At 32.5% G+C, this 12,246-nt stretch overlaps 1 protein-coding gene across 1 annotated transcript; it reads right to left on the bottom strand.

Annotated features, from left to right (window-relative positions):
• Positions 1-895: 895 nt before the first annotated feature.
• On the bottom strand, positions 896-11,482 carry DEFB114 (defensin beta 114). The gene is made up of 2 exons (XM_041753019.1): positions 11,425-11,482; positions 896-1,041 (listed from the first exon to the last, which is right to left on the bottom strand). The coding sequence occupies exons 1-2, from the start codon at positions 11,480-11,482 to the stop codon at positions 896-898; spliced, it is 204 nt and encodes a 67-aa protein (XP_041608953.1).
• Positions 11,483-12,246: the final 764 nt, after the last annotated feature.

Below are 12,246 nucleotides of genomic sequence, written 5' to 3'. Positions count from 1 at the left end.
TAGTGAAAACAAAACAAAACAAAACAAAACAAAATTTTTAAAAAGCAGTTATCTTGGGCCAGTTGTTAAGTTAGCCAAAAAAAAAAAAAAAATAGCGAAGATGTTTGGGAACTTGGTAGACTATTGATAAAGGGTTGTTTGGTCTTTTGGTTTTACCTGGCAAACAAATTCTAGTCTCTATGTTTTCTTCCCCCAACTTTTATCATTACAGAGAATTTGTGCTGTCTCATACTGAGCATGAAATAACAATTTTTTATGCATTTTTCCATTCAGGACTAAGAACAAAACTGCCAGGCTAATGTTTTGAGTCGAGAATGGAGTCAAAGTTCAGATTGTATTTAAATCCAGTTTAATAGGATTAGTATTACACAGTATTCAATTAATATGCCTTTTTGAATGAATAGAACTTGGAGAGAAGAAAGGAATAGCCATTGAGTATCACCAAGCTGTACTGTAGCTTATGCATTCAGCTTGTACTGAGGTTTCCTATTTGTCAATGTCAATACCATGATGACATTAAGACAATTGGTAAATAAATCTATGGGTATTAATTTTTCATGAATCAAATTTCTAATAAGGTGATGGTTAAGTTGGTAAATGTTCAATTATGTAAGTTTAGGAAAACCATGACAGATCAAAGTAGTTCTAAACTGAGGCAAAGGTGGTATCCATAAGATAAAAAATTAATCCCAGATATGCCTATATCATAAAGCCTCTAATTTAGAGGCAATAAGAAAGGTCCTTCCTCATTCCACTGAATACATAATATCTACAGAGGAAGATATCAATACTGGCATATGTATTTATTTATTACAGAAATTCTAATTACATTCCTATACCTCTCTGCACTGGTGTACAAACTCCTTTGGTCACAGGTACATCTTCCTTTTCAAGATTAGTCTTCATCATATAACCTCTCAATGCAGCAAATTTTATTTGGTAAAAGACATATATCAATTCGCTTTTCACCTCTAAAGCAGCGTCTTCTACAGTGACCAAATTTGTTTGAGCATTGATCAGGATCTATCAAGGTACATGTGGCTATAGTAAAAGAAGAGTAACCAACATTACTGATCTCTTATTTAAGAACACATTATTTTTGATTACAAAAAGTCCTACATATACATTGTAATAAACTTAGAAAATGCCAAAAAATAAGAAGACACTAAAGTATTACATATTTCCATATACATATACAACATTTAAACATGTTTTAAATTAATATATATTACATTTTTATGCCATACATTATTTTTCTCAATAAGATCCATGAATTTTTTAGAGGTACATAATTTTCCCTTGAAATATATGATAGTTCATCTAATTTTTCAATTAGGTCATATTTAAAGTTTTACTATTTGTAGATTATGATAAGAAGTAAATTTTAGTATATATTTTAATATTTATATGATACATATTTATGATAATTTTAGAAAAAATTAGATCCCAGGGTTACTAATTTATATATTGCACCAACAATATATGTAAATTTTGCTCATAAATAAAATAGGATACACTGAGATTTTAATTTTTATGCTGTCGGTATTTGTTTTGAACAGTTGTTTTTTCTTCATTTAATTGTTCATATTTTTGATTATTATATTATTGTATAATCTTTTAGAAGAATTCATGAGTTCTCTTCAAAATGTTTTTAGAGGTTTTATTTTTTAGAGCAGTTTTAGATTTACAAAAAAATTGAGAGGAAGGTATAGAGATTTCCTGTATACTTCCTCCCCCTATATATGCATAACCTTTCCCACTGTCAACCATCATCCACCAGAAGTGTACATTTTTTACAGAGGATAACCTACATTGACACATAAGAACCACTCAAGTTGGATAGCCCCGGTGGCTCAGTGGTTTTAGCGCCGCCTTCAGCCCCAGGGCGTGATCCTGAAGACCCGGGATTGAGTCCCACATCGGGCTCCCTGCATAGAGCCTGCTTCTCCCTCTGCCTGTGTCTCTGCCTATCTCTCTCTCTGTTTCTCAGGAATAAATAAATAAAATCTTAAAAAAAAAAAAAGAACCACTCAAGTCCATAGTTTGCATTATGGTTCATTCTTTGTGTTGTACATTTCTATGGGTTTGGGTAAATGTATAATTAAATATATGTTATTATAATATCATACAAAGTATTTTCAATGTCCTAAAAATCTTCTGGGCTCTGCTTATTATCTCTTACCTTACTCCTGTGGCAATCATTATCTTTTCTATTGCCTTCATGGTTTTGCCTTTTCAAGAGTGTCATATAATTGGAATCATATTGTACAGTGTTTTGAGCTTCTTTCACTTAGTAATATGAATTTAAAGTCATTGCATGTCTTTTCATGATTTGATAGCTCATTTCGTTTTAGCATTAATTAACATTCCATTGTCTGGATATAAAACAGTTGATTTATGTACTTACCTAACTGAAAAACATCTCGGATGATTCCAAGTTTGGGAGTTATGAATAAAGCTGCTTATAAACATTCATGTGCAAGTTTTTGGGTGGACAAAAGTTTTCAACTGCTTTGAGTAAATACCAAGGAGCTCAGTTGCTGTGTGATACAATACCATTATGTTTAGTTTTATAAGAAACTGCCAAACTGTGTTCCAAAGTGACATTTTTCATTCCCACCAACAATGTATGAGAGTTCCCTTTACTTCTCATACTCACCACAATTTGGTTTTGTCATTCTACATTTTAATTGCCTGAATATTTATGAAAGGTTCTCTCATTTGTTTTACTTTCCATTTCCCTGATGACATATGATGTGGAGTATCATTTCATATGCTTATTGCCATTTGTATAGCTTCTTTGCTGAGATGGTCTATTAAGGTCTTTGGCACTTTCATTTTTATTTTGTTTTGATTTCTTATTGTTGAGTTTTAAAAGTTCTTTGTATGTTTTGGGTAATGGTCTTTTATCACATGTGTCTATTTCTCCCAGTTTGTGGTTTGTCATCTCATTATTTTGTCACTATATTTCTTAGGGAATAAATTTTTAATTTTAATGAGGTCTAGCTTATCAGGTCTTTCTTTCATGGATTGTGCCTTTTGTTTTGTATCCAGAAAGTCATTGCTATACCCAAGGACATCTAGGTTTTCTCCTATGTCATATTCTAGGAGTTTTATAATTTTTCATTTTACATTTTACATTTAGGTCTACAAGCCATTTCAGGTCTATTTTTTGTGAAGGGTGTAAGGTTTGTGTCTAGATTCACTTTTCTCACATGTGGATGTCCATTTGTTCTGACATCATTTGTTGAAGGGATTATCTTTTCTTCATTATGTCGCCTTTGCTTCTTTGTCAAATATCAGTTGACTATATTTATAAGGATTTATTTCTGAGCTCTCTGTCTTGTTTAATTGATCTATTTGTTTATTCTTTTTTTAAAGATTTTATTTATTTATTCATGAGAGACACAGAGAGAGGCAGAGACATAGGTAGAGGGAGAAGAAGGCTTCCTGTGGGGAACCTGATGTGGAACTTGATCCCAGGACCCTGGGATCACAACCTGAGCCAAAGGCAGACACTCAACCACTGAGCCACCCAGGCATCCCTATTTATTTATTCTTTTATCAATACCACACTGTTCTTTTCAGGTATATGATAGTAATGGTATAAATTTTCCTGTAAACACTACTGTAAGCTGTATGCCATGAGTTTTGTGTTATCTCATTTTTATTACCATTCAGATGATAATATTTTCTAATTCTCATTGATACTTCTTCTTTGAATTAGGTTGACTTTTGTTAATCTTAATGTTTATGTCTTCTTTATTCTTACATTTATATTGTTTGTTTTCCTGTTTTCTGTGTAAGTAAGGTGTTATCATCACCTATTACTATGATGTACTCTGTTCTTGTCTTTTTTCAAATATATTTCAAGATTAAGTTTTTTGTTGCATTAAATTTATGGCCACAATATTATCTTGTTGAGTTGAACTTTTTATTACTATGAATCATTCTTTTTCTCTAGTAATGCGATTTTTTCTTACTGTATTCTTTATATAATATTAATATAACTACTTCATTATGTTTTTCTTGGATTTTTTTTTTTTTTTAATAAATTAATTTTATTGGTGTTCAATTTACCAACATACAGAATAACACCCAGTGCTCATCCCGTCAAGTGTCCCCATCAGTGCCCGTCACCCATTCACCCCCACCCCCCGCCCTCCTCCCCTGTACCACCCCTAGTTCATTTCCCAGAGTTAGGAGTCGTTATGTTCTGTCTCCCTTCCTGATATTTCCCACACATTTCTTCTCCCTTCTTGGATTTTTATATCTTTTCCTATCTTTTAGATTTTATAATTTCTATCTTCTCATATATTAGATATTTCTCATATAAACTTACACTACATTCAAAAGATTCACTCCTATTTTTAAATTTTACATTAATATTTATAATAGTAAAATATATTGTATGAAATATATCCCATTATTTTTCCTGTCTTCTTTTCTATATATTGGTTATTTTTTATAATTCCATCATCTCATTTACTATTGTGTAGTTATATTATCTTTTTTTTTTCACTGTTTGTGCTAGAAGTGTCAACTTACCAAAGTCTTGTAAAAAAAATCATTGCTTATTTTTTTATCTATTTTTATGAGCTTCCATAAAGAAAACCATTCCCTTTCTGGCCAAATAATGCTTTTAAAAATTCCCCTTAATATAGGAGTTCTGATGTTGAATTCTCTGTTTTTATTTAACTGAGAATATTCTTATGTTATCTTCACTCCTAAAGGGTATTTTTATTTGATACAGAATTCTAGATTATAGTTGTTTTCTTTCAGGACTCTGAATATATCACTACCTTGTTTTCTGACTTCTTTGTTGTTATTGTTGTTTTGAGAATTCAGCTTTCAATTTAATATCTGACTCTTTGAAAGTGATCTGCTGTTTTCTTCAACTTTTGCTTTGCTTTATTGTTTTGTTTTGTTTTAGTAGTTTACTGTTTTTTCTTCCTTCCAAATCTTCTTCCTTCCTTTCTTCCTTCCTCTTTTCCTACCTTTCTTTCTTTCTTCATCCTTCCCTCCCTCCTTCAACTTTTTTCCTATTTTCCAACCTCTAATTTTCTCTTGTTTCATTCCAAATATTTTCTTCTGGTTCATCTTTTGTCATCATTAAATATCTCACCGATTATGTAAAAACTACTGTCTGACACATTCATTATGTATTTAATTTTGCTTTATAAATATTTCAGTTCTGGAATTTTATTTTTTCTCTTTGTTGTAGTCTTCACTTCTATGCTAAATTTTTACTTTTGTTTTTCGTTATTTAAATAAATTAAGTGCAGTTATTTTAAAGTCTATCTAGGTCTGATAACTTCCTTATCTGGATCCCTTGTTATTCCCCTTTCTTGTGGGCTGGTTTTGATTTTTGATAGGGTAGTCCTATTTTCATTTGTTCCTGATTATTTTTGTCACATATATTTTTAATGAAAGATGAGGAAATAGCTTGAGGTCTGGAATACTGTTATCTTTCTCCAGAATGATTTATTATTGTTTCTTGCTGGTGATTAGAACTACCAACCAAACTTCCTGGATAATCTTAAACCATTATAGAATTTGAAATAATGTAAAAGTGAGTATTAGTTCCTGGAACAGATGGACTAATGTCCTTTTAATTTAGACCTAGCTCGTAGCTTTTTGTATCCTCAGCCAAAGCACACCAGTATTTCCATAGTTCTCCTTCCTTTGCAGGCTCTGAATTATGATCTTGCCTCAATGCTATCAGATTTCTGCTATTCAACTTCTTTCCTGTGTCTTTAAGAATGGTCAGATGCTTTTAGGGAGAAGAGTTTCCTCAGAGGTTGATCCCAACTTGATTTTTTTTAAGTATAACTTTTCATTGACTTATTTACTCTATAATACTCTTAAGCAATTGTTTTGTGCTTTTTTTTCTTTTTTGTCCATCTGTCCCCCTCAGTGTGTGGGAAAGGTTATATGAAAAAAGTGTTATAATTTTATAGTATATTTTAACATCAGGTTGCTATGTGAAACAGACTACTATAATTTTATAGTTTAAAGTTTTAACATCAAGTAGAACAAACAAATCACTAAATTTTCAAAGTAAAGATTTTGTATGGTACAGGTTGATAGTCTTTCTAACTGCAGAAGGAAGATAAGTTTATAGCCATGGACTTTAAGCTCGAATTTTAGTGCTGTTATTTGCCAGCTATGTAACTTTGGGTAACCTCTATGAGCATTAGTTGCTTCATCTGTAAAATGGAAAAAAATGGTCTCATTCACAGAGTCTCTATGAAATATGATGAGTTAATATATAAACAAATGTACAGCAGTGCCTGTAACATAATAGTTTCTCACAGATTAAAAACGGTTATTAATTAATGGTGAACAAAAGACTATAGTTGAAATTAAATCATTATTGACTACAACTTTTAAACCAGGTAGTGGACTTTCTCTGGCGGTAAAGCAAAACATTAAGCCAAAGAGATAAATACACAAGCATGAGAAGAAAGAGAGAGGGAGCTAGAGAGAGAGAGAGAGAGAGAGAGAGAGAGAGGTTAAATAAGTACCATGATAGAGAAATATATTTGGTACAATATGTGAACAGATAAGTATTTGCTCATTGTCATACGTTGTATCATGGAAGAGTGATAGGAAAATGTAAACCTTAAAAAATGAGTAAGGGTTATTCAAGTGAACAGGAGTATATAAAGAACATGAACCAGTCAGACAAAGTAGTACGATTCTCATCCTAGAGTTGAAAGAGAATATGACAAGTTTAAGTTCAAACACTAATAATAAAACAAATAGATTTCCTTCATAGAAAACCTACTGTGTGTCAGGTATTGTTTTGAATATTTTGCATACATTATCTTATTTAACTGCCATACAACTTTGAGGTAGATGCAGATAAAAACCTGAGGTCTTGAGTGACCAGATAATTTGCCCAAGATTGCAAATCTAATACAAATCTAATAGATGCAGATAAAAACCTGAGGTCTTGAGTGACCAGATAATTTGCCCAAGGTTGCAAATCTAATACATGCTTAACCCACGGTTCAATCTTAAATTGTTCCAAACCAGAATTTGCATTTTAAATATGTAATCCGTGGTCTCTACATTGAAAAAGTTGGAAACTGACTTGTGAGAAACACTCAACAGATCTGGATATTGTCTCAAAGTAGATACTGCTTATGGTAGCTGGTTGTCTCTAGCACCTGTATTTTATGACTATGGAGAAACCTGAAGATGTGAAAATTGTAAGTTGAGGATTGAATGACAAAATAGAGTTCTATGAAGATAATTCATACAAGGAATCATGAGTAATACATACTTAATAATATACTGTATATATGCTTATAAATGGGTTTCCATGCTGCAACCTGAATGTAGGAAAATTTTACCTTAGATTTAAATAAAATAATTTTAGCTCCTTCATATGGAGTTATATGTCAGTTCCCTTGACTTTGATGTCTTAACTCAAAGTTACTGGATAATAACTGGGAATTTAATTCACTTCCTGTTCTTCATATCTTACCAACCTCTTATTCAGAACTTAGAATTAAATCTTTTTTTTCTTTTTTATTTCTCAAACATTGTTAGTCTGGCAAAGGCTGCACATATCTCTGATTTTATGGCTAGCACCTGGATCTCTTACTGCTGAAGATACTTCATGATGATGTATCATCATGTAAAAATCATAAAATGTTCTAAGATATTAATATTTGTGTTTTATTTTTCCTTATCTTATTCAAGGATATTGAAGAAGATACAATTATTTGTATCAAGAGGATGAAAATATAGAAAAATTTTAAGACTAATTTGCAAATTAACTTAACTCATGCAAATTAATTAATACAAACTAATCATTGCCACAAGAGAGGCATTAACAATGTGTTCATTTGTCAGCATCTTTCTGGATCAGTTGCGAAGTTACATAGCTAATCAGTGAAATCCTGGCCAATTGGAAGAGGTTATTTATTTTTATGAACTCTACTATTCTCCCAACATTTTATTGTAATTCTCCTGTAACCAAATTGACTTGATTTTAAATTTAATTAAATCTAGAGCACTGGGACTGATACTGTCTTCCCACCAACATTTCAACACAAGTGAATGTCTCTCCTCTGCTATTTTAGATCTGGCCTCCCATGCACCATGCATTATATCATAAAGTTTCCAAGGCCATCATGTTTCTACCATTTAAGGTCCATTCTGAGCATCTTAGCAACTGGCTATACATGGATACTAGCTTGTATTCCTTCTCAACTACTTCCTCTCCTTGTTTTGTGTTTTCTACTTTTAATTCTCATTCTCCATTTCTTGAAATACTGCAATATGACATTGAATGTGATAAACATTTTGCTTACATTATCTCTGAATCTTTGCAAAACCTTATAAAATTAATGGAATTACCATTCCACTGTATAGTTAAGAGAATTAAAGCTTCGCAACTACAAAGGAGTCTCAGATCTCAATGGATTATTTCTGCTTGTGCTAAAATACTGCCTAAACTATTGTTCATTCTGTCATGTTTTAGCCATTGTCAATATTGTTCCTTTGTCAATTTTCAGTGACTTGCCTCTCCAGCATGGTATCCCTCTGCTTGGATCACTCTTCTTACATTTCAAAAAGTATCCACTTAGGTTGAACACTTTTTATTGTTTCTTTAATAACTTTAAGGTTCTATCAATAACCAAATCAAACAATTGTGCAACTGATATATTCTCCTCTATGAACTTCTTCAAAGCTACACACTCTGATCCTTTGTAACAGCCTTCCTTTTATTTATTTATTTTTTTTGTCCAGCAAAGGACAAATATAGAATGTTCTGTCCATTTCAGGACACATTATAACTCAGTATCTGTTTGAATGATCAAAAGGTAAAGGAAAATTTGTAGTCATATTCATACACTAAGTGTCTTCATTGCATTATTTAAAGTTTTCTGCAATGCTCAACAAATGTAGAATTTAATGGTCTAGACCCTACATATCTGGAGCACAGCTATATTCCCATGTGCCCTCATTGCTTTTGACCAAATCTATTCTGCTTGTACGTTAGCCTCAGTGCCTTCTATTGAAAGCACAATTAAATATAAAGAACAAATATGCTAGGCTCTTGTATTCCAGTATTTATATTCCACTTATCACACATAGTATAATAAGTGTGACCTTGAAACACTCTCCCTTTTGATGTCTTTTTCCTCTTCTATAGAAAGAGGAGATAACCAGTGTCTCATACTGTTATCTGGAAGGTCATATTTGCTATCTACGTGAGAAGTTAGGAGATGGGATTTGGCACCTGCTAGACATGCATATTTACTTCTTGTCTTCCCTTTCTTTCTCTCACCTTCCAAGGTCTAAATATAAGTGTCTTATCCCCAGCTTCAAAGCTCTTCATCAGAGAATTCAGGACATTTTCCCAAACCTCCATAATTGCCATGCCACAATTTCATCATTTGTACTATTTAAAGTGTGTTTCTACAAACCTCCATTCATTGACTTATTTGAGTTTATTCAACTAGCTTTTAAACATGACTAGAGAATTACTGTGTCTTTATTTTCTGTTTTCTTAGTGTCCAGCATTGTGTTCAGTAGATCATAGCCACTCAGTGTTACATGGTTATTGATTGACACACTAGCACCATGTGCTCCAACATCTGCCCATATCTTAGCTCCTCATTTCTTCAGTTCCCTTTCATTATTAAAAATAACTATGACATCTGGGGTGCCTGGGTATCACAGTCAGTTAAGCCTCTGACTCTTCATTTCAGTTAAGGTCATGATCAAGGACATGATCGAGCCCCATGTCAGGCTCTGGGCTCATCACATGATCGAGCCCCATGTCAGGCTCTGGGCTCATCACGGAGTCTGCTTAAGACTATCTCTTCCTCTCCTGATGCTCAACATCCTCCCCCATCACCTCACATGCATGCTTTCTTTTTTTCTCTTTCTAAAATAAATAAACCTTTAAAAATAATAATAATAATAATAATAACTATAACATCGGCAACTATAAAAATTATAGGAGTACCTAAATTGGTAGACTAATTTTCAGTTCATAGAGCTACCTACTGGTACATTATTGCACTAAATCCTAATTGCAGTCTTTTGAGGTTCATATAATTAATAAGCACAATATTTTATATCAGACTTTTTATTTTTTAAGATTGTGGTTGTTATTGATTCTGCTTATATTCTTTTTGTTGTTAAAGACTTTGGCAAATCATTTAAATTCTCTGAGGGGCAAAGTTCACATGTTATTAAGTAGGAAGCTAGTAAGAAAATCTAGACCTTCTAAGTTGGAATTCAGTTACATTTGTACCTCTTGAATTCCCAACTTTCTAGTCTCAATTAGAAGACTTTTGGGTATCAATTTACATCTTCATTGTTAGAGAGCCTGGATTGCCTCAGAGGATAAGTCTCTCAAGAATATCATTAAATCACCATTATACATTTAATTGCACTATGTATTTTGAATACTTTTGATTCATAAAGACATTGCTGAATTTCTTTACTAATGTACTAACTCAACAAAGAATTTTTTTGTGATGCTATTTCTTTATTTTCCATTTTATTCCAACTTTAAAAGCCCACCATATTTTGAGACTATATCCTGGATCATTTTGTAGATTCTGTTATTGATATCTCAAGAGATATGTACTATTATTCTCAATCATTCATCTTCCCCGGGCTTGCTTGCTTGCTTGATTGATTTATAAAATTATTTGAGAGAGAGAGAGAGAGAGAGAGAGAGAGAGAGAGAGCATTGGAGCAGGCAGAGAGGCAGAAGGAGAAGCAGATTCCCTGCTGTGCTCAGAGCCCAACATGGGGCTTGATCAGAGGACCTTGATGAGACCATGACCTTAGTCAAATGAACAAGAGTCAGATGCTCAGCCAACTGAGCAATCTAGGTCCCCCTCCTGGACCTAATTTATTATGACATCTTCATTTCTGAATTTTAGAAATACATTTTAAAATTATATTTTAAAAATAATTTAAATATCTGAAACAATCAAGGTCTAAAAAAGCCAGAGTATTGAGCTAAATCATATTAATTTTCAAAAAGAGTTGGAGGGCACCTGGGTGGTTCAGTCGGTTAAGCATCCAAATCTTGATTTCAGCTTAGAAGATGACCTAAGAGTCCTGGGATCAATCCCTTGTTAGCTCTGGCTTTGCACTCAATGGGCAGTCTGCTTGTCCCTCTGACCCTCCTCCTGCTCATGCTCCCTCCCTCTCTTTCTCTTTCTCAAATAAATACATTACATCTTTAAAAGAAAATGAGTTGAGTACATTAGTATAACACTATTCTAAATGAGGAAACTGAGATTCAACACAATTAAAGAAACAGATTCTTTAATTGATTAATTTGATTATGTTAAGAAACTGCATTTTCTATTTAATAATCTGATGTTTGTATTTTTAGCTAGAAGCTCTATCTTACACATAAACAAGCATCTATTTTACCTGGTAGGATGAAAGTCACATAACACAGAAAATGGAGGAGATAGTAAAAGATCTTCATTCTGCAGAAAGAAGCTCCTGAAAGATTGGATAACAAATCTAAAGACTAGCACACTTTCCAAAAAGCCCAGAGACGTTTACTATTTATAGTTTCCCAATAAAAGAAAGACTTTATCCGGAAATTGTTTTAATTTGGTGTACTTGTCTCTGCACCATTGACTAGGGCTGTGGGTGGAATTGCCGTAATTGAAAATACTTGAAATTATTGATCTTTAGAGAGGAAACTCTTTGTGGAAGATAGCTGTATACATGAGATTATTATATCTATGGTGATCAATTAAACATTGACACAACAGACATGAATGGAGTAGGTTTAAGAGAAATATTGAACATTACCACGTTACTTTTCAAATTATACTCTAGTCGCTAATTTGACATGCTAATGTCATCAATATGTCCATATATACCAAATTCTTACTTATACCCATTTTTCCCATTGATTTCTCCAAATTACTCATTTACCAAAGGACAGATACTAAGCCTTATTTTTGTCATTAATTTTTACTATTCTTTTCAGATGCAACTTGAATATTTATGGAGATCTGCTTTTCCAAGAACAGCCCGATTAGTTTCCATTTATTTTATTTTTTTATCACAGTAATATAGGCACACAATAAATATTGAAAAGACCTTGTAATGAATAGAAATAATTTCCTATTTCAATCTCTCTTTTTTTTAGATCGTTTGCTTATTATTAACATAGGGATTCAGTCTAGCTTAATATTTTGTCCTTGCTAGGCAACCACAAAATGTATCTTTTGGTTT

The sequence above is a fragment of the Vulpes lagopus genome, chromosome 1 (genome assembly GCF_018345385.1).
Source record: "Vulpes lagopus strain Blue_001 chromosome 1, ASM1834538v1, whole genome shotgun sequence".
Lineage (NCBI taxonomy): Eukaryota > Metazoa > Chordata > Mammalia > Carnivora > Canidae > Vulpes > Vulpes lagopus.
The sequence above is the reverse complement of the archived record's forward strand: the minus strand, read 5'-3'. Positions and strand labels throughout refer to the sequence as shown.